Source organism: Panthera tigris, chromosome B3 (genome assembly GCF_018350195.1).
Source record: "Panthera tigris isolate Pti1 chromosome B3, P.tigris_Pti1_mat1.1, whole genome shotgun sequence".
In the NCBI taxonomy this organism is placed as follows: Eukaryota; Metazoa; Chordata; class Mammalia; order Carnivora; family Felidae; genus Panthera; species Panthera tigris.
This window is the reverse complement of record NC_056665.1, coordinates 97,783,368-97,807,477: the sequence shown is the minus strand read 5'-3', so window position 1 is coordinate 97,807,477 and position 24,110 is coordinate 97,783,368. Positions and strand designations below refer to the sequence as shown.

General features: G+C 35.6%; 1 protein-coding gene across 3 annotated transcripts in view; it reads left to right on the top strand.

The window, feature by feature from the left end:
• Window positions 1-24,110, top strand: part of MAP4K5 (mitogen-activated protein kinase kinase kinase kinase 5) — a 109,883-nt gene that overhangs the window by 9,180 nt on the left and 76,593 nt on the right. For all 3 annotated transcript variants that reach the window (XM_042989677.1, XM_042989676.1, XM_042989675.1), the window contains exon 3: window positions 14,181-14,238. In XM_042989677.1, the coding sequence (XP_042845611.1) occupies window positions 14,181-14,238 (58 nt within the window). The remainder of the gene's footprint in view (window positions 1-14,180; window positions 14,239-24,110) is intronic.

Sequence of the window (24,110 nt, the reverse complement as noted above, 5' to 3'; positions counted from 1 at the left end):
TCATAGAAATGTTTTGAGAACTATAAAAGAAGTCTTTAAAATACTTTCATCTTGGTGAAGATAGACATAAAACAGTGCCATCACTGGTGCAGGTATATACATTCTGTTTCCAGAATTGACCTGTGGATATAGCCTTCACCTTAGGCTTATAATACATTTTAGTGTTCTTGTTATTTTTATTACATAGGTTTACCATTTTCACTTTATCCATCATTTCCAGTGTTGTTGATAAAATGGGATAGACTGCAGATTGACTTAGATTTCTTTTCTAGTTTTGCTTTCAAAATTTACAAAAGTTTCACTTCTCAGGTTTAAATTGTGGTTTCATACCAAATACACAGGAAGAGAAACATGAAGCTTATTAACAAGTGAAAACATGTATTTTCAGGGCTTTGTTGTCAATTTGAGAACTTAGTCCAAGTTGAGATAAATTGGAGCAGGCACTTTCACTTGGCTGTATTGGACTATTTGTACATTTGAGTGTTATTAGAAGGCTAGTGCTCTCCAGTTATGTGAAGTACTGTTTAAGTTAGTGTAGGTAAGTCTCTGTAAAGGGCAAGATGAATTTAGGTCAAACATCTCTATTTCTGTTAAATGTCATCATCTCCCACTCAGATTTTGAGAAGATGAATTGGGAAGCCAGGCGGATAACCTGATCTATCCTTGGAGGTGTTTGGGCCCATGAATCATACTGGCCCCTACCTTCCAACATTTTTACAAAAACGAAATCAGATTAAAATGACTAAGAGTGACTAATGTTTGTTTAGCTCTCCCATAATCAGTATATTATTTGTTTTTAAAAATAATCCTATGAAGTAGGGACAGGTATGTTATCATCTCTAGTTTACCCAAGAAAAAACTTACTATTTGTCCTATATCTTACTGTTAGTAAGCGGAATTCTGAGGATTTGAATCTAGCTCTTCTGACTCTATAATCTCTGTTGTTTCTACTATACGAAGCTGCCTCGGCACTGTACCTTTAAATTCATTGCTGCACACACAGCTCTTAACACATTGCCTACCACATAATAAGCTCTGTACAAATTATGGTCAGATGAGACTTCGTGGCCTCACTCCTCTGCTTAGAGATGAGGGATTTTTTGGATGGATTTGAATGTACGTGTAAGCCTCAGTTCTCGGCACCAGTTTTAAGAGGCACTTTTTCCTGGTTACCCCTCCTGGTCGTTACTCTTACCGTCATATTTTCCAAATCGGAACCCAGGGTTGATTTGTCTTTACTATGAAGACGACTCGGCTCACAGCCACCCTACAATGTAAATAACTAAAAAGAAAGTCTGTCCTTTTTTTGGTTGTTGGGACACTCTTCTTACTGTGCCTTTTCTTGCCCTCATTTTGTCTGAACTTTAGACTCATGGTTATTGTTATCTAGGTTAACTGAGTCTAATAGACTGTATTGTATAATGCTATTATAAATTAAAATAAACAAAACACTAATTATTTCAGGCAGATAGCATTAGCTAGTTACTTCTGTGTGCCTCTAATTTAAGGTAAACAGGACTGCCTGAGAAGGATGTGACTTTTAGTGTTGTCTTGTGAACCGGTGTGTTATTTCGCACACACATGTACCTCCTTTTTTAGGTGTCCTGTGCTGTCCTGCCCCACTTTTTTAGTCCTTACCAGTATCAGGGAGAATCCAATGTAAGCATGTCTTAAATTATTTTAACAGATGTAACTTTCAATAAATTATTTAAGTTTATTTCTTTATTTGAGAGAGAGAGAGTGCGTGCATGCATGCACATGTGCAAGCAGGGGAGGGACAGAGAGAGGAAGAGAGAGTGAATCCCAAGTCGGCTCTTCATTGTCAGCATAGAGCCGGATGTGGGGCTCAAACTCACAAACTGAACTGTGAGATCATGACCTGAGCCGAAATCAAGAGTCAGCCACTTAACTGAGCCACCCAGGTGCCCCTCAGTAAATTATTAACAACTTTTACATTTTAAGTTTTTCAGCTACTAATTGTATTAGATGATGGAGATGCTTGGGTCTCTTAGCAGTTTTTTTTCCAGGAGTAATTTCCTATTATTATTTCTGCAGTAGCATAGATCCAAGGGTAGGAAGGATTTGCCTTCCTTCCTATTGTGCCTCTCTCTTCCTTGCCTTGGCAGAAATAGCCTTCTTTCCTACCTTTTATTTTTAAAATACATTTTAAGCAACATACCCATTTTTAGAAAACTATGATATAGGAAGAAATGAAAAATTACCTCTATCTTCTTTACCAAAAGATAAACATTGCTGTAGATATTTTTGTAGACTTTTAAAAGCTAACATTAACGGTATATACATAAATCATAGTATATAAAAACACAGAATCACATGCAATATACGTTATATATATATATAGTGTGTGTGTGTGTATATATATGTATGATAATTCAGTTTTTTTCATTTAATAATATATCGCAGGGGCACCTGGGTGGCTTAGTTGGTTAAGCGTCCGACACTTGGTTTCGGCTCAGGTCATGAACTCACAGTTTGTGAGTTTGAGTCCCACATCGGCTCTGTGCAGGGTCTGCTACAGATTCTCTGTCTCCTTCTCTCTCTGTGTCTCCCTTGCACGCATGTGCTCTCTCTCAAAAATAAACATTGGGGCGCCTGGGTGGCTCAGTGCGTAAAGCATCATACTTTGGCTCAGGTCATGATCTCGGGGTTCATGAGTTCGCGCGCCGCATCAGGCTCTATGCTAACAGCTCAGAGCCTGTAGCCTGCCTCAGATTCTGTGTCTCCCTCTCTCTGTGACCCTCCCCCGTTCATGCTCTGTCTCTCTCTGTCTCAAGAATAAATAAAAACGTTTAAAAAAAAAAAAAAAGAATATTGTTTCTTTAAGTAAATTTCTAGAATTAAATTTTCTAAGCTTTTTGAAGTTTTAGTGAGTTTCGACCAGTTATTCCGCAAAAACATTGCACCCACCAACAGTGATTCCCTACCTCTTGTAATCTTGACACAAGCCCTTTTTTTTCTTTGCCATTAGGACTTGCAGATAATTAATTCAATTTAGGTAATCTTTTGGATGAAAGTCTCCTTTTAATAAAATCAATCTGTTCTAAGAAAGGGTTAGGAAAACAGTTTTCACAGACAAGTAAGTGTCCTGACAGGCTAAGTCTTTAGTGTGTCCTGAGATCTAAGTCATGTGGCCAGATTTGGAGTGACCTAAACAGGAAGGCCTCAGGCTCTGAATCTGTCTGCCTGGTAATATGTCTTCAGGGAAACCCTGCAATACAGTCTCTTTCTATGGCAGCAGGAGCACCTGTCTAGACCTGTATAACTGTGTGTGGAAGGCAGCTTGGAAATACTTACTCCACAAAAATTAAGGAGTTGGTGAGTTGGCAGAAACTTCTCCCACAGTGCTTGTGTCCCATAACCTATCCTTGACAAATAGTCATTTAACTTATTTAGACAGTAAGGACATACTATGTTTAGAAGCAGTCAGTTCCTTTTTAGGTGCTATCTAAAATCTGTCCCATTGAAACTCAAACAGGGCAGGTAAATCTTTGTAATTCTTTGCTCTTGCTCCAGCAATATTACCTGCCTATCTAAAGTACCTGATGCATGAGAGGTGCTCAGTGAAAAAAAAATTTGAAATTGTTTAATGTTTATTTTTGAGAGAGAGAGAGAGAGCACGAGTGGGGGAGGAGCAGACAGAGAGGGAGACACAGAATCTGAAGCAGGCTCCAGGCTTTGAGCTCTCAGCACAGAGCCCGACATGGGGCTTGGACTCAAGAATCTCAAGATCATGTCCTGAGCCAAAGTTGGACGCTTAACCAACTGAACCACCTGGGTACCCCTCACTGAGAAAAATATTAAAATAATGAATGACTAATCTTTATTTTAAATTTTCATGTGGAGTTTAGGCTATAAGTGGATCTACCCTTATTATATTTTGTTCCCATAAATTTGATAGTCTTATTGGAACCAGTTTCCTTGAAATTTATATAACAACTTACATAGTGTATAATATATCTAGTATTTATAACCTCCCTTTTTTCCTGAAAGGATTTATGATAGAAATAAAATGAAGCACTTTACTTTGCTCTTGTCAAAGGATAAAGTATTGCATTCTATTTTGAATATAACATTTTCAACATTTATATTTAAATTCTAAAAGTATCATAAGTTTATAGAAATTCAAAAAAATCTTCTTTAATGCTATGAATCTAATGTTACAACTGCTGTCATTTTTGTTGGATATCAAACTCTGAGCACTTAGTCAAAGTACATAGTATCTGGAATGATGGGAAGGGTGATGAATCTGTATGTTGCATTTTGAAGGGGTTGGATGTTTGTAGTTAGAAGGGAGCTTTTATATATATTTTTTTTTTCCTGAGGAGGGTTAAAATTAGAACCTAGCCCCTGACTGCCATAGGGACTCAATATTTACTGAATAAATTAGTAATTTAGATATGTGAAATTTGTCACAGCAGGAAAAATATACTAAATCAGTGTTCTCTCACAGACCAAAACTGGGACCACTGAGGAGAAACTATAGGAAAGTAGACTTTGCTTATCATAAAAAAGCCTTCATACAACTAAAGTTATCTTAAAAATGAATATCACATTGACCAAATGATTTCTGTATTTAGACTAAGTAGAAGAGAATTGTTTTTCAGAGAGAAGTTGAATTGATGATTTCTAGGAGTTTCTCCAAACTGAGCTTCTAATAGAGTAGTATCTCTGGAGTGGTTTTAGTTGTAGTTTTGTCTGTTTTCACTATCCCTTAATGTGGGTAATTTTTTAGCATTCTATTCTTGGCTTTATTTTTTTCTTATTCTCCATTTTCTTCCTAAGTAATCTCATCTAACTGCTTGGACTCAGTAATGTCGATGATGCCCAAATCTGGCTCAAATCCAGGTTAGCTCTTGTGCTTCAGGAGGTATCTATTAAGTGGCTTACACATTCTCACTAGTTGATAGGTTTCCATTGGAACCTAAAATTTAAATATGTTCAAATATGAGCCCTTCATCTATGCCCCTTCACTGCCTTCCTGTCTCCCCCCATAAGACGTGTTCTTCTTCCTATGTTTGTCATTTTAGTGAATGGGAGCACACTGTCTGCTCAGTTGTGCATTCCAAAAGTAGGGGTTATCCTAGGCTTGCTGTTTCTTTGCATTTCACATTAAATAATTTACCAGTTTCTAATGGAGACAAGCTTGGACTAGAGTATAGCAGAGGAGGTAAAAGGAAGTGGATGGATTTGATTATATTTTTAAGCCATCAGGATTTGCTGATATATCAGATGTGAAGAATGTGAAGGAAAGAAATGAAGAAGGACCTTGGGTTTTGGATTTAAGGAACTGAGTGGATGCGGTTCATTTTATTTAGATTGGGAAGATATAGGGATGAATGGGTTTATGGAGCAGGGATAACCAAGTGTTCTGTGTTAGACATGTTAAGGTTGAGATGCTTGGCAGATTTCCATGGGTTTAGGAGTCTGGAGCTGAGTAAGGAGAGATTTGTCCTAGAGATGGTTGTTAAAGCCATAGACTACATAGGAGAATTTAGATAAAGAAAAGGTGAAATTCCATCATCACTCAGGATAGGTAAGAGAAGAGGGAGTAATAAAGAGGCTGAGGCATTATTGAAGGTTTGAAGAAAGAGGAGTAAAATAGTCCTTATGAAGAGTGGAAAATCAAACCTACTAGAGAAGTTGTAGTTTGAGATCTGTGTTACGATTTGAAAACAAGACCAGCTGACATGATTTTGTAAATTTTTTTCCCCCAACAACATTTAGCTATTCAAAACCAGTATGGAATTAGTGGATGATTGGGTTTAATCTGATGCCTGGATTTTGCCAGGCTACTGTGACAGAGGGGAAGATGGGAAGGAAATTAAGGATATTTGTAAGAGAGTGTCAGTGGAATGATAGGCCATGGAACCCTGACAGTTTAGGGAGAGTGTGGGGAATTAAGATGTAATTGGTGCCTGGTAGCCTTAGGGGAATTCTTTGATAAGAACAGAAGGACTAGCGGGCTGAAAGGATAGGTCATCATCAGGATGTATAGTATTTGAAATCAAGATGCAGATAGGAGGTCAATGAAAAGTCAGGAAGTAAATCTGATGTTGAAGTCTCTAAGACTTCTCTTGGAGGCAAGAGAAGGGGTAGAGAGGAAGACTTTGAACCAGGGGCTACAAAATCTTAAATGAACAAGGAAGGGGTGACCAAGAAAGTAGTAGATGGTAGCTACAAGAGAATAGTGAGTGTAACAGTCTGTCCTAAGCTTCAGAGGAATCTTATGTCTTACCATTCCCTCTTAGGTTCCCTTAACACAAGATATTTTTACTTCTTTTAGATGCCCATGTTTTCTCCTGTCTTTACACCATTGCCTGGAATTCTTCCATAATCACTTATGACCACCACCACCATCATACCGTGCTCCCCCTAACCCCAATATTTCTTACCAGGTCTCAGCTTATACTTACTTTCTCTTGGAAGCTTTCTCCAGCCAGCTTTGAGTGGGCTCAGAACCCCCGCTGTGCTGTCTTGTATCACCTTTGAGAGCATTTCTCACACTGTATGGTACTCTTTACTTTCATCTCTCTCCAACCGATAAAAGTCTTGGAAGCAGGAACTGTTTTTGTTTTTCTTTTTTAATGTTCATTTATTTTGAGAGAGAGAGAGAGCATGCACATCCATGCACATGTGCACGCACATGCACACGAGCAGGGGTGGGGCAGAGAGACACACAGAGAGAGAGAGAGAGAGAGAGAGGGAGAATCCCAAGCAGGCTCTGTGCTGTCAGCTCAGAGCCTGATGTGGGGTTGCATCCCACAAACAATGGTGTGAGCTGAAATCAGGAGTTGGATGCTAAACCCACTGAGCCACCCAGGTGCCTGGAACTGTTTTCTTTCACTAAATCTCCAGTATCAACAGTACTTGGCACATAGTAGGTATTCAGTAGTATTTGTTCAATGAATTGAACCAGTCAAAAACAATGTTCCATAAAGATTTAGGTATAAAGGTTTTATAGACTATGACATAATTGTTTACTTCTTTTGTGGATAAACCAGGACTTTGTATTCTTTAAACCTTATAGATGCTGTGTTGCTACTTTTGTATCATAGTTCATATTCTTTTTTTTTAATGTTTATTTATTTCCATTTGAGAGAGAGAGAGAGAGAGAGAGACAGAGAGCACAAGCAGGGGAGAAGCAGAGAGAGAGAGGGAGACAGAATCCAAAGCAGGCTCTGAGATGTCAGCACAGAGCCCAACTCATGAGCCATGAGCTCATGACCTGAGCTGAAGTTGGATGCCCAACCGACTGAACCACCCAGGCTCCCCATAGTTCATATTCTTAAATCTAGGATGTTTAATCCTGATTCTGAGGAATAATCACTGGTCACTAGAGATAGCTTGTTAAATTTTGAGATGTCTGGATTTTCTGTTCTGTTAAAGAATATTTTTGGAGGAAGGGGGCATGTTTAAAACTGGTGCTCCCAATTGGCCTTACAGAAAAGTTTTGTGGCCTTAATATATGCTGGAAGGAAGTTAATTGGAGATAGGATGAGGGGTCTAATATGAAGAACAGTAAAGTTGCATGTAAGAGCTGAATGTTCTTGGTGACTGTCATTACTTATGTTTCATTTTTTGACTTAATTAAAAAAAATTCTCTTCTAACTTAATGATTACGGAGGTGTAATGTTCATTATTAAGTCATATCTTCCTATTCTTCCTTGAAAACTTGTAGGTAAAATGTCTAGACACAAGACTTTTCCTTTATTTTTAGTCACCTTAAATTTCACAGCATATGAAGAAGTTCATAGCTGATAAAACTGGCAGCTGCATGGTGTTGTTGAAATAGAAATGGCTGAATTAGGAAGTTCAGCATCTTTACTTTCCCCCCCCCCCCTTTGTGCAAATGGAAATCTCAGGGTAACTTTTACTATGAATTAAAAAATCCAAGACAGGAGAGTTTGCGTTAAAATACTTCACTGGTAGTAAATTGACTTGGAAATGCTGATTAAGAGGTTAAAGGGAAATGCATTGGCAATGAGAATAGAAACTTAATTTAACAGGAAGCGTTCTTTCATGGATTTTATCATGATATTAATCCCATTTATTATTAGTTTATCTTTTCCCACCCAGTAATTTCAATTCCTAATTAAGAGTTAAATAATAGATAAGCTATAGTAATATTAGAGTTCTGGGTGATTAGTATACTTCTAAGACTGAACATAGCAAATATCAATAACCTACTAAAATAAACAGGAATCAGAAATATATTTAGGTCCTTTTTGTAGCGGTACCATGGTACTTCCATTACTTCCTTTTATAAATATAACGCAGGATCTTCACATTCTTGTGTATTAAAGTTGAAAACAAAAATACTTGAGAATATCACATTTAACTTGTTGGAGGGAAATGTTGGATTTCAGAAACCAGTATTATGTATGACTCTTCTGGATTATAGTGTGAAATTATATAGTTAAACTTCTGAAAGATCTCTTTAGTAAATTCAATCTGTAAGTCTCTGTTTAGATCTTTTTTTTTTTTTTCCTGAAAGCCTCTTTGCCTTTTATTATAAAAGAGCCTGGTACTGCTCTCTGTTTTAAAAATCCAGCTGGAAAATTACAGAGTACAAAAATTTGCCCATCAGTTCTTCGTTTGGAGAGAACAGATGTCTTCAAAGTGGAGACTGGCGTTTAAGTATTTATCCTATAAGTGGGAGTTTTAGTATCTATTTTTTCTTTACTCTTTACTTCTGTCACTGCGTATATTTTGGCTTCTGCGTTGTATAGCTGAATTTTAAAACACCATCTTTATTTTATTTGGTTCTGCAGTTCATATCTTCCAAGGAGCTGATTCTTTCTGAGCGCCTCAGAATCTCTAAAAAACGAAAAAAACACAAAACAAGGTGTTCTTTATCCTTGTGTCTTTATTTTGGTTTTATTAAATTGAAACAACATATTTATGTTGATTTTAATCATAAAAATTGACTCCTAAATGTGTCTGAAAGTATATACTTAAAAAGATAGTTTTATATGTATTCTTTAAAAAGTAACTAATAGACTTAATTTTTACTACAGTTTCAGATTTAGAGATAACTGAACAGGTAGTATGTAGAGTTTCATCTACTCCCAGCTACCCACGTACCCACACAGTTTCTCCTTTTATTAGCATCTTACATCAGTGTGGTACATTTATTATAATTATTGAACCGGTGTTGATATACTATTATTATAGTCCATACTTTACATTAAGATTCACTTGCTGTGTTGTAGTTTTATGGGCTTTGACAGATACATAATGACCTGTATCTACCATTACAGCTTCACATGGAATAGTTTCACCACCCTAAAAACTCCCTGTGCTTTACCTGTTCCTCACTCTCAGCTCCAGCCCCTGGAAACCATTGTTCTTTTTTCTCTCTATGGTTTTATCTTGATGTTGATCCCCGTATTATTAGTTTATCTTTTCCAGAATGTCATGTAGTTGGAATCATATGGTATTAGACTGGCTTCTTTCACTTAGCAGTATACATTTAAGGTTCATATCTTTTCATGGCTTGATGGCTCATTTTTTTATCACTAAATGATATTCCATTGTATGAATGTACCATAATTTATTATTATCTGTTGAAGGACATCTAAATTGCTTCCAGTTTGGGCAATTATGAATAAAACCTGCTGTAAACATTCTTGTACAGATTTTTGTGTGGATTAAGTTTTTAACTTAATTGAGTAAATGTCAGAAGTGGAGATTGCTGGATCATATGGAAAGACTATGTTTAGCTTTGTAAGAAACTACTAAACTGTCAGTATATGTGTTCTTGAGAATCAACCTAATTAAAAGTCATGAAGGATATATGCTAAACTGTTAACAGTAGTTACCTCAGGGGGATGAAATGGGGAGGAGAGGGACTGCCATTTTATAATTGACTTTTTTAAAACAAAATATTACTTTGTAGTACTTTTTTACAAATAAAATTTTTCTCCAAAATACTTCATTTAATGCATCATAATAAAAATTGAAAATGAATCAACATAAAAGATAATTTAAAGCAGTATATTGTCAGTTTCGTAGCACTGTCTAGGTGTGGAGGATTTTAATATTTTATCCTTATTTTTTAAGTAAAGAGAGTAATAATCTTCCTACAGTCTTAATTGTCCATTCAACAACTTTTTAGAGCATCTGCCTATGGCACAGTTCTTTATAGCATCATGCCCACAGCTAAGAAGAGAGCATACTTCATCCAGCCTTGGGATATCAGGCAAGACTTCCTGGAGGAGGTGATACCTAAATTGCTTCATGAAGGAGAAATCTAAATGAACTAGGCTAATGTGGAGAAGGGCAGGGGAAAGAGAATGTACCAAAATGAGGACAGTGTTTTTAAGTAAGAGACCAAGTCCTTTGCTTCTGGTTAATCTGATTAAAATCGGAATTAATTGTTTCACACTCACAGAGAAGCATATTAGATCTTTTCATGCTGTTGGCACTCATTTGAGAGTCTGTAATTGTGAAATATGGGCTCATATTTTCTTTTGGTTTCTAGTGACTGGCAGAGTGCATTGCCCTAATGCCTGTTTTGCTTGAAAAACTGGAGTAATGAATACCCTGACAATGTTTTGTTGCTGGAGATATGTCAGCATCTATCACTGTCACATGAGTTAAACATTTCATTCCTTACTTGAATTTTAGAACTTTGAATGGTTCAACTGCAATTTTTTTGTGAGTGTATATATATGTTACTTTCTTGTGCCATCTATGTCTCTTATACTTAAATCTTCTTTCCACTGTGTAAACTTTCACTATGTGTCCATAGATTTTTTCTGTTTTCTATAAGATTCCAGTGAAATTTAAAAAATTATCACTTAGATGTGGAAAGAGGGAAAACCAGGAAATGTATCAACATGCAGGGATGAAAGTGGATTATGTTTGCCAGATTATAATGCAGTAGCCTTACAAGAAGAATTAGTTGAGTCTTGTCAGTTGATATTTTTCCCAATCCTCTAAGATGGATTTTAAACATTTTGGAAGGCTTTTTCCAGATTATTTAAAATAATTAATAATATTTTTCCTTGGATCAAATTCAAGTCTCAAATTATTTAAGACTTTCAGATATGTAAGAATTCACAATCTCTTATATTGGAAATTATTATAGGAAATAATTTAATGTAAAATATGATTCATTTATTTTCAACAAAAGTCACCCCTGAAGTCTATTAAATACTATGAAATTAATACTTTCCTCTTGTACCTGTTGGATTTAAAAAGTTCTCATCTATTGAAAGAAGCAGTGAAACCTTGACATCACAATATAGTTACTAGGTTCTAACTCCTTCTCTTGCCCCTGGCCAGCAGGCATAGCCTTGGGCAAGTTCCCCAACTTTACTGAGCTGTGTCTTTAATAGAATTAAGTAATGAATATGAGAGTTCCTCCAAAGTATAATTACAAATTACAAATATAATGCATCATTATCATGGAATTTGTCTTCTAATACACATTTAAAACCCACTGAACAAGATTCCCAAGAGGTCAATTATTACTACTTATTTTATAACTTCTGGCCATGTTTTCTGTACTGGAATCTTGCTGGCATGTGAAAAGTTGAGCAGTGGACAGCCTAAATCTATATGCACATAATTTTCTATAACCCATGGGAGGACTGAAATGCTGAAAGATCTTAGGAACTGGGACAAGACCTGACACTAACAGACAATTCTTTTGTTCAAGGGCAAGAAAGAGGAGAGGGTAGTTATGGTATGAGGCTTTTGGCTGACCTGTTCCCATTTCTCCAAATGCGTTTGCGTTTGGGGGAGAGGTAAATTATATGGGGGGAGTTAAAATGTCTGTTCACTCTTTGCCAAGCCCCTCCTTACACTATTTACCATGAGAGATGAGGAAAATATGAACTTCTTGTCACAAAATATTTGAGACTTCTGCTGTAGAAAATCCTTTTTTTACTTCTTCCTTTCTGTTTGTGATTTTCCTTCTGTACCCCTCTCCCCCATTCTATTATTTTTCTCATCTTCTATATGTCATATCTAAAAGTATTCCTTTGAAGGCTATATTCCCTACATTCTTCTTTTCCTTTCCCTTTTTTCCTCTTTCCTCTTATAATGTGATTTATTTAATCCAGCAAATTGGTATAATTTTACGTTCCTGTTTTATAATATGCCCCTTCCTTATTTTTAATGCTAAGTATGAAAATGTACATATGAATCTAACATAGTAAGTGAAAGGTGTCATAAATTATTAAAGTGCATTTCCACATATGGTATGCCACAGGGTGTAGTGAAAATGAGCACTCATATTCACAGTGACGACATAATGGTACGATGCTTTTGGACTATTTTGACAGTATGTGTTGATAGCCTTAAATGGCCTTTTTTTTTTTTTTTAACATGTATTTATTTTTGAGAGAGAGAGAGAGAGAGAGAGAGAGAGAGAGAGAACAAGTGGGGGAGGGGCAGAGAGAGAATGAGACACAGAATCCGAAGCAGGCTTCAGGCTCTGAGCTGTCAGCATAGAGCCCAACACGGGGCTCAAACCCACAGACCACGAGATCATGACCTGAGCCAAAGTCGGACGCCCAACTGACCGAACCACCCCAGAGCCCCTGGCCTTAAATGCTTATGTTCATACCCTTAGACCTAGTTAATTTCCATCCCTAGAATCCATTTGAAAAAAATAACCTTAAATAATGAAAAGACTACGTGTGGCGTTCTTAATGTCTAGCAATAAGGGAGAATGATTATATAGACTATTATGTGGCCGTTTAAAGTAACGTATAGCATGGAGAAAGATATTTTAAAGACAGAATACAAATTTGTACCTACAATAGAACTTGACAGATACAGATTTCACATCCAAGGTTTGTGAGAGTGTAAATTCATATATTATAAAAACAATGTATGGCAATATATTCATTTAAAATCCACATGCCTTTTGGGAAGCCTGCGTGGCTCAGTCGGTTAAGCGTCCGACTTCGGCTCAGGTCATGATCTCACGGTTCGTTGGTTCGAGCCCTGCATCGGGCTCTGTGTTGACAGCATGGAGCCTGGAGCCTGCTTCGGATTCTGTGTCTCCCTCCCTCTCTCTCTCTCTCTGCCCTTCCCCCTTTCGCTCTCTCGCGCTCTCTCTCTCTCTCTCTCAAAAGTAAATAAATGTTAAAATCCACATACCTTTGACCGAACAATTACACTTGTAGGTTGCCTCAATGATAAATTCTGATATGTGCCAAAATATTTGCACACTAATCATTGCAGCACTACTTATAATAAGTCTGGCATGACATTTTGTTAAGTAGTGAATAGTTTGTTTTCTAGCAATTTATCTAAAGGAAATAAGGCTGTGGATAGATACAAAGCTAAGATATATTAATCTCTCTAGTTATAACTACAGAATAATGTTAAAATTCTCCATGTTCAGATGGAGATTAGTGAAATACAGTCTTTATCCCGTCAGTAGAAAATTATGCAGCATTACAAATGACATTGTAGAAAACTGTGATGGCATCATCTTCTACAGCACATACACATGCATCTACACGGGGCAAAAAAGGAAGCACACTATCTATATGTTAACTTTTTTCTCCTGGGTAGTAAGATATGGATGACTTGCTTTTCTAGATTTTCCCATAATGATCTATTATTATACTTACAAAATATATAAAAACAATGAGTATTTTTTAATTAACAAAAATATTATTTCTAGTATAAAGAAAACACAGTAGCCATTTTGGGGGCACCTGAGTGGCTCATTTGGTTAAGCATCCAACTCTTGGGTTTCCGCTCAGGTCATGATCTCAGTTGGTGACTTTGCTCCACATCAGACTCCACACTGACAGCATGGAACCTACTTGGGATGGTCTCTCTCCCTTTCTCTCTGCCTCTCCCCAGCTCATGCGTGCACATCCTTTTTTTCTCTCTCAAAATAAATAAATAAAACTTTAAAAAAAGAGAGAAAAGACAATAGCCATTTTTGAGTGGTGGGACTAAAGGTCACTAACTGTGTGCGTGTGTGTGCGTGTGTGTGTGTGTGTGTGTGTGTGTGTATCTTTTCTATATTTTTCTTTGATGCAAAAATGAATATACTCATTTTATTGGAAATAAAGATTTTGTTTTTTAGTTCTGTTAAAAGCATGGTTGTTAAGCAATTAGTGAACATAGTGTCACATACTTTTATATAATTAACAAACTTAAAAACATTTTTATTTTCATTTTAGGCTAGAAATATTCATACAGGAGAGTTGGCTGCAGTAAAAATTATCAAATTGGAGCCTGGTATGTATTAAAACTCTTAAGACAATTTTTGAACACTTTTCTAGTGTAGTTTATAAATAAATATAAAAAACATTTTTTATATTTTTTTCCTTATTTCCCTTCTTCCAAGAATGAAATCTTTATGTTGCCAGGGCAGTAGAATATCTCCAATATGATTACATTAAATCTCATTGGAGGTTGTTAGTTAAAGATGAGTTTGATGTGAAGTTTGTTGTGAAATAAAATTTGAAACGTGTACATTCAAAAATTGGAAGACATATTGACATTGTTAAAGTAATTTTTTAAGGTTGTGAAATATTTGAACTTCAGTTTTAGCTCTTATGAGAGTTTAATTAAGAAAGTATTCATTGATGGGGTGAGATATTTGACGATATTTAGGATAATGGTATTTTATATGTCAGCTATACCTTGGCTGGTTGATTTAGGTTTAATAATTCTGGTGTTAGCCTAATGCTTTTCTTTTTTCTTTCTTTTTTTTTTTTTTCCAACACTTCTGTGTATCAGAAGGCTGTTTGCTTTAAAACATACTGAATAGGGGTGCTTGGCTGGCTTAGTTGGTAGAGTAGGTGACCCTTGATCTCGGAGTTGTCAGTTCAAGCCCCACATTGGGTGTAGAGATTAACTTTAAAAAATTTAAAAATAAAAAAACAGACTGAGTAATTTGCTTTGAAAACAAAACTTTGTAAAACGTGAAATAATTTTGTTATTTTGATAACCTAAGAGTTTCTAATGAGAGAAGTAGTAGTTTTTTTTTCTTAAGTTCATTTATTTATTTTGAGGGAGACAGAGACAGCATGAGCAGAATAAGAGCAGAGAGGGAGGGAGAGAGAGAATCCCAAGCAGCTCTGCAGTGACAGTCTGACATGGGGCTTGAACTCACGAAACCCTGAGATCATGATCTCAGCTGAAACTGAGAGTCAGACGCTTAACTGGCTGAGCCACCCAGGCACCCCTCCAGTTTTTTTATTGTGGTAAAATATACATAACAGAAAATTTAGCATCAAAACCATTTTTAAGTGTACTGAAATGTACAGTGTTATAAAATATGACATTCATGATGTTGTGTTACCATCACCACCATCCATCTTCAGGACTCTTTTCATCTTGTAAAACTTAAACTTTATACCCATTATATAATAACTTCCCATTCCCCTCCTCCTCCTGGCCTCTGGCAACCACCATTTTATGTCTTGGTGATTTACCTACTCCGAATGCTTCATGTAAATGGAATCATACAGTATTGGTGTGTTTGTGACTGGCCTATTTCACTTACTATAGTGTCAAGGCTCAGGACTAATCCAGTTGTCACATATGTCTGAATTTCCTTCCTTTTCAGGACTAAACATTTCCATTGAATGTATATACCACATTTTATTTATCCAATCATCTATTGATGGATACTTGGGTTGTTTCCACATTTTAGCTGTTGTGAGTAATGCTCCTGTATGAGCACGAGCATATAAATATTTCTTCCATACATGCTTTTTTTCTTTTGAGTGTATACCCAGAAGTGGAATTGCTTGATCATATGGTAATTCTATTTTTAATTTTTTGAGGGACCACCGTGTTGTTTTCTGCAGTGGCTGTTCAATTTTGCATTCCTGTCAACAATGTTCAAGTGTTCCAATTTCTCTACATCCTTACCAACACTTGTTATTTTTATGTTTTGTTTTGTTTGTTATAGCAGTCATCCAAATGGGTATGGGGGTACCTCATTGTAGCTTTTGTTTGCATTTCTGTAGTGATTGGTGATGCTGAGCATCTTTTCATTTGCTTATTTGTATGTCGTTTTTGGAGAAATGTCTATTTAAGTCCTTGCCCATGTTTGAATTGGGTTGTCTCTTTGTTGTTGAGTTTTTGGAGTTCTTTGTGTAATCTGGATATTAACCCCATGTCAGGTAAATGATATGAAAATATTTTCTCCCATTCTGTGGGTTGCCTTTTCACTGTGTTGATCGTGTCTTTTGGTACATAAAATTTTAAAATTTTTGTGAAGTCCAGTTTGTCTATTTTTTCGTTTGTCGTCTGTGCCTTTGGTCATGCCCAAATAATCATTGCCAAATCTAGTGTCAGTAAGCTTTGCTTTATGTTTTATTCTAAGAGCTTTATAGTTTTAAGTCTTACTAAGTCTTTGATCATTTTGTGTTAATTTTGGTATTTGGTATTGGGTGAGGGTTCAGCTTTGATTTTTTTGCTTGTGGATATCCATTTTCCCGGCACCATTTGTTGACAAGATTGCCCTTTCCCCATTGAATGGTCTTAGCAACCTTGTAAAAAATCTTTTTGGTTGAAGGTCAAAAAATCTTTGATCATATATGCAAGGGCTTACTTCTGGATTCTCTTTTCTATTCTGTTGGTCCATATGTCTGTCTTTATGCCAGTATCACAGTATTTTGAGTACCATAGCTTTGTAGTAAGTTTTGAAATCGGGAAGTGTGAATCATCCAATTTTGATCTTTTTCAAGATTGTTTTGGCTATCTGGGGTCCCTTGAGATTTCATATAAATTTTAGGATAGGTTTTTCTAATTCTACAAAAAATGTCTTTGGGATGAAGACTAGTAATTTTTGACCGGGTAGGTGAATATTTGGTGATCTGTTCATTTGCTGCTTCATAAACTTAAACATGTAGAATAATTGTGTGACTGTAATTACATCAGTTTCTTAATTTGAGCATATAAAATGTTTCTGCATTTCAAATACAATATCTTGATCATTAAGTGTATGATTCATAAGAGAGATATTACTGAGGGTAGCATATGCTGCAACGCTTTGAAAATAAGCTTTCAAATAAGGCACAGTATCCTTTTTTCCCCCTGGGTATTAGAAATTGTTGTGATATTCTTTGAGAGTTCTGCTACTAAGTTTTATCTAATAAGTAATAAATGATTTCCAGGGATGTCACTAACACAAATAGAAGAGAATAGAACAGAACTAGGCAAGTATTTGCCTCTTCTGGAGGAGTCACTTGAATAAATATTCCAGTTATGTTCAGGGGACGGTGATAGTCCAAATAATGAATGAGTTGAGTTCTTGGAGGAAATAAAGATGTTCATTCCTTCTCTGCCCTAAGTGAGGGCTTGTTTTAGCAGTTTACTTGAGTTGAGAATATAGCTTCTTTTTTTTTAATTTTTTTTTAATGTTTATTTATTTTTGAGCGACAGCATGAATGGGAGAGGAGTAGAGAGAGAGGGAGACACAGAATCTGAAGCAGGCTCCAGGCTCTGAGTTGTCAGCACAGAGGCTGAAGCAGGGCTTAAACCCACGGACTGTGAGATCATGACCTGAGCTGAAGCCAGACACTCAACCAACTTACTTCTGAGTATTGTTCATGTAATGAATTAATGAATGTGTTTTTTAAAATGCTACTATACGGAGTTCTCAATAAGCCATAAAAAAGAAACATATATCATCATATGATGTTATTTAACACACGGGGATTAATTGTTGGAACCATAAATTAATGAAAGGTAGGAAGTTCTCATTCCTTTGTTTGAAAAGCTGCTGACCTTATGTCAGAGTTCATTCATATGTAAGATTGACTAATGTTTAAATTCTTTCCCCAAGAAGAATAATATAGAAGTTCAATAAATGTTTGATAATGTGATTTTAGTACTTGATCATTTTCATATTTTTTTTTGCCTATAGTTATGTTTTACTGAATTCTACCAAATTGTCTTTTATTATCGATTTTTAAATGCCATTTGCACTTTGAGGATAGTGACTCTTCATATGTTTTTCCGGTTTTCTCCAGTTTGTCTTCTCTCTTCATACTCTGCTCTTGTGATACTTTCCTTTTCTGTGTGGAAGTGGTTTTTTTTCCTCCTAGATAAATTTGTCAGTCCTCCTTTCTCTATTCCCCTCTTCCTCCGTAGGCCTTTTCTACTAGACAGTTCTAAAACTACTTAACTGTAATTTCCTCTAGTTTTTTCCTTTCTTTTCTTCCAACGTTTATATATTTGCCCCATCAGGAACAATTTCGTTCTAAGGGGTGAAGGAGAGCCCTAGCTAGGTTTGTTCTTTTTCAAGTGGCTGGACAGTTTCCCAAAGCTGTTTATTACAGACTCTTGTCCTTGATTTGCAGGTTTGAAATGCCTTGATTGTCATAAACTAAATTTCCAAGTAACCATGGGTTTTGTTTTCTGTTCCAGTGATTGTTTTTTTCCTCCTATTCCTTGTTCACTACTACCCTGTTTTTGATGACTCTTACTTTTCACTGCATTTTATAATCTTCATTGCTTTTGTTTTTCAGTTATTTCCTTTCTGTTTACATAATATTTTTTCAGGAGACCTTAAATCATTTCTATCAAAGAGAAAAATGCTTGTGAGATTAATTTAGCATTTAATTTGGCATTTTGACAAAAGGAAGAATTTTTAAAATTCAGGTCTTCAGGAAAGTATTATAACTTGCCACATAATTCATATTTATGATATTTCTTACTGTTATGAATGACATTTTCCCCCACTTACACTTTCTAGTTAGTTACTGTTGATACTTAAGTAAGCCATTGATTTTACTGGACTTATTTATTTTTTCTCTGGCAGACAGTTTTTCATACTTTTTGTGATAAAATTGTTATTTTTAGTGCTCTTTGAAACGTTGAGCTTGCCAGCTTCCTGTTTTGTTTATATTTGTGTGGCATATAACAAATGGGTAGAGCTACTACTATACTTGGGCCTATCGTTTTTGCTTTAATCCCTTCTGAAACTTCATTGGTTTTTAGATGTTTCTCTTAATTATACTGAGTTTTATTTTATAAACCCTAGATTATCTAAATCTTTTCTCCTTTTAATAGATGAGTCTATCACTATTGTTCAGTGAGATGTTTGATCTTCTAATGTGGGTTTTGTTTTTTAATGTTTTTTGAAGCTTTAAAAATATTATGGCTAGAGGTCTCTTTTATTTTTACTGCTGATAATTTGAAAGGTACAAAGTCTAGTTTTAACAGAGGATGGCTGGGGCACCTGGGTGGTTCAGTCAGTTAATCATCTGATTTCAGCTCAAGTCATGCATGATCTCATGGTTAGTGAGTTCGAGCCCCACCCCCTTCGAGCTCTGTGCTGACAGCTCAGAGCCTGAAGCCTGTTTAGGATTCTGTATCTCCCTCTCTTTCTCTACCCTTCCCCCACTAGCACTCTGCCTGTCTCTTTCTCTCTCAAAAATAAACAAACATTAAAAAAAAAAACAACCCTCTTTAACAGAGGATGGCTTGTAAGACTTTGAATAACGTGCTTAAATGTGTGTTTTTGGTTTATTAAGAACTGAAAGTCATTGACTTCAAGGTTTACAGATGTTGAATTTTACATATTTATATCCTCCTGCCTGTTCAATCTCCCAATTTTCAGATATTTGTTAGTGTATTTAGAGTTTTTAGCCTGAGAATTTTTTTTTATTGTACTGGAGCATGAGTGTGCATTAGTCTGCATATCTTTTAAGAATTATAACATACCAATTATTTGGACTTAGTTTTATATTTAAGTGGATTTGGTGCCCGCTGTATATTCAGTGGATTCAGCACCCGCTATTGGTCTTTTTATGCCATGTCGTTGCCATTCTTATTGGCTTATTTTGTACCAGATATTAATAGAATGGATCATATCATGATATACATTTTTCTTTACGTATTAGGGATAGTATAATTTGAATTCACAAATTGATTGTTCAACCCAAATATGCTCTTCCCTCAGTCTTCCCCATTTTGATAAGCTGTTAGCTAAGCCAAAAATCTAGCCATTGTCCTTGATTTCTCTCTTTTATTTGTATTCCATTCAGTCTGTTAGCAGGTTTCTTCAACTCTGCCTCTAAAACATATCCTACATCTGTCTACTTCTCTTTATCATCTTCTCTACCCTCCTGGTCTCCCTGTTTCCTCTCCCACACCTCCCATCTGCCACCATCTAGTTTCCACAAGGCCACCGGAGTGATAGTGATCCTTTAAACACAAATCAGATCATAGTGCTCTCCTGCTTAAAACCTCGCTGAAGCTTTCAAATCCACTTAAAATAATATTCACATTTTTAACGTTGCTTATAAAACCCTACATGATTTGCCTTGTCTACTCTGAGCTCATCATGTATCTTTTTCCTTTCTCTACTCTGCTTCCATTTTCTTTTTATTTAAACAGTCCAAAATTAAACTAAATCCTACCTGAAGTACTATGTTTCATGATCTTTTGAGGAGAAGGCTTCTGGTCATTTACATCTCATCTTAAAAGTCATGTCGTCAGAGGGACCAATTTCTGACTACCTAATCTAAAGGTAGCCCTTGTTATTTTAGTTCTCCGCATAGGACATGTGAGTGCCTGATGCTTTCCATATATATATATATGTATTTGTGTAATAAATATAAATAAATATGTAGTAGTTTCTCTTGATTGTTTTATTTCAGCATCTGAAACAGTATAATATAGCGCATTATATATATCAGTATATATATATATTATATATATATATACTGATATATATATCAGTAAATAGTCTTTGTAGAAATGAATATTATAAATGTCTTTCTTCTGCCTTTGAATAAGAATGGCCAATTGACTAGACTGATCAGAGTTGTCTGATACAATTTGAGCTTGCTATAAGAAGAAAGTCTAAGCTATTCCAGTGTTCTCCATGAGACCAACTGTTGTGTAGACTTACAGTGTAAAAAAAAAAAAAAAAAATGACCAGTTGACTAGATACAGAACTATTTATATCCCACATTCTTCTTCTACCCTCAAAAGTCTATAGACATTTTCTCTGTGTATGTTAGGGAAAACTGTAAGGCCATCTTGGTACTTATCCTCTGTAGGTCTTGCCTGATTGTTTGTGGCACTAATACTGCTTATCTTCTATAAGCTGTGATGTTCAGTTTTAGTATATGTGCTGCTGAAGCGAGCACTAAGCTGTGATGTTCAGAAAATAAGGACTTAATATTTATTATATCTTCAGAGATCAATTTATGATTAATAGTAATTTTAGTAAATTTAGTAAATAACAACTATAAGTTTTTCTTATACTTTAAATATGCACTTTTCATTTTAGTAAGTAGTTTCATTTGTTTTCATCATCTGTGCTTTAGAATTTTAGGAATTAATCTGTGACTGAGATTTTATTCATGGGGGTTGTTTCATTATATTTTATTTGTGAATTGTTTTCTTTTGTATTTTGCTTCTTTTTAAAAAATGTTTTCATGTTGAGCACAGATTTGTGCATCCTTTTTTTTTTCAAGCATTTTTAGTAAAGCCAAAGTAGATGATGTCTTTCACATTTTTGGAACAGACTTAAGGGAATGATTAGGTAAAAAATATGATGGTATGCTAATGAATTTTCCCAGCATTCAGTTCAGATACGTCAAATAATTCTGGAGACAGCTGTATTTCAGAAATGAATTCTTCACTGAGCAGCTTTTTAAAAAAATTGCACTAAAGCCAGTATAATACAAAAGTGCTTCCTTGTATTGATATAACAGATGAGCTGGTTTAGAATTGTATTTAGACATGAAAAGATAATTATTTGCCAGTATGACTTAGAAAAACTTACGTCTGTCTGGTAAAACATAAACAAGACTTTTTTTCTTAAGTAAATGATATTCCAGCTGTAAACTTAATAATACTTTTTACCCCAGGTGAAAATAGATTATTGAAGTTTATACTAATAGTAGAGTTCTGAATTTTATTACAGATTTACTGGCTTTCCTGGCACAATTTAATTTTGTAATATTATATTTAAAATTTTACTGAAACAGATTGCTTTTGTAACTCTTTCTAATACTCATAAAAATTCTAAAGTGAAACTTAGAGTTAAAAATAATAATAGATTAGCACAGAAAAAAAATCTTTTTAATTAGCCACAAAATTAGTAGAAAAAGAAAATGTCAGCATTCCTTCCTATGTCTCTATATTTTTGTTGCCCCTTGTGTACACAGGCAAATGATTATTTTTAAGAATGATTAAATCATTTCTATATATCATTAGAAATGTATTAAATATTTATTTAATATTTATTATTAAATAGTAGATACTTATTAAATATGGGCACCATCTTACAAATGGTGACATTCAAATAAAGTTGGACTTACTAGTGATTAGTATTGAAAATAAACAATACTGATGATACCATTTTGAGTTTTAGTTTCATTTTCCATCTCTTTGTTCAGACATAAGGACTGCCCTAGAAAAGCAGGCAGATATTATGATGATGCATGTTACCATGTTTTCCTGTCTGTGTCTGAATTTCAGCCTTCCCGCTAACTCATTTTACAGATGCACGTTTTGCTCAACAAGTCTGTAGCTAGTGGCAGCCGACAGCCAGAACAGAAGCAAGATTCCTGGGAAAGCTGGTCATCAGAATCCTACTTTCCCTTCCCCTCATTCTCTTCTCACATTACCTCTCATTTCTGGTGAAACTAAATAGTAGTATTTTAAAGTTATGCACATTATAGTTTGTTAAAAAACTTGAACAACTCAGTAGCAAAAACAATCCCAAATGATCTGATTTAAAAATGGGCAAAGGCTATGAATAGACATTTTTCCAAAGAATACATACAGATGGCCAACAGACACATGAAAACAGGTTCAGCATCACTAATCATCAGGGAAATGCAAATCAAAATCACAATGAGATATCACCTCACACCTGTTAGAATGACTCTTCTCAAAAAGATAAGAAGTATTGGTGAGGATGTGGGGAAAAGAGAACCTTGTGCACTGTTGGTAGAAATTAAACTGGTACAGGCACTCTGGAAAACAGTGTTGAGTTTCCTCAGAAAGTTAAAAATAGAAACCATCATATGATATAGCAGTTCCACTTCTGGATATTCATCCGAAGAAAATGAAGACACTAATTCAAAAAGATACATGCACCTCCATGCTCATTACGGCAGTTTTTACAGTAGCCAAGATGTATATGGAAATAGCCTAAGTATGCGTCCATAGATGAATGGGTAAAGAAGGGGTGTGTGTGTGTGTGTGTGTGTGTGTGTGAGTGTGTGTGTGTGAGAGAGAGAGAGAGAGAGAGAGAGAGAGAGAGAAAAGAATGAAGTCTTGCCATTTGAGACAACATGGATGGACCTAGAGGGTGTTAAGCTAAGTGCAATAAGTCAGAGAAAGACAAATGCCTTATGGTCTCACAGGTGAAATCGAAATGAAAACAAAAACCAAGTTCATAGATACAGAGAACAAATTGGTGGCTGCCAGAGATGGGGGGGTAGGGGTGGGGATAGGTGAAATTGGTAAAGGGAGCCAAAAGGTACAAAATTCCAGTTATAAAATAAGTCATGAGATGTAACGTACAGCATGGTGACTGTAGTTAGTAATACTATAATAATGTTGTATGTCAGTCACACTTCAATTAAAACAAAGCAAAACTGTGAGCCTTGCTTACAACGATGGGATGTAATAAAATCATTGCCCAAGGTGATTAACGCATAATAATTGTTTGTTTATGTGCTTGTTTTTTAAAATGCTGAATTGGAAATGTTCATGGAACAATTCAGTATTTTAAAATAAAATGACAAATGTATTTCATAATTTAGTCAGTTTTCAAAATGAATAGGAATCTTTATCCTTTTTTTAAGTTTAGTTTTGAGAGAGAGAATGCTAACAGGGAGGGGCAGAGAGAGAGAGGGAGACACAGAATCCAAAGAAAGCCGGCTCCAGCACAGAGCTGTCAGCACAGAGCTGTCAGCACAGAGCCCGCTGTGGGGCTTCATCCCATGAACCGTGAGATCATGACCTGAGCTGAAGTCAGATGCTTAACTGACTGAGCCACCCAGACGCCCCAGAATCTTTATCTTTGAATAAATGTTTACCATTTTACTCAGTTTTTAAATAATACTTCATCTTGTTTCCTGGAAGTATAAGCAGAGCAAGTAAATTTTTAAAAAATCAAA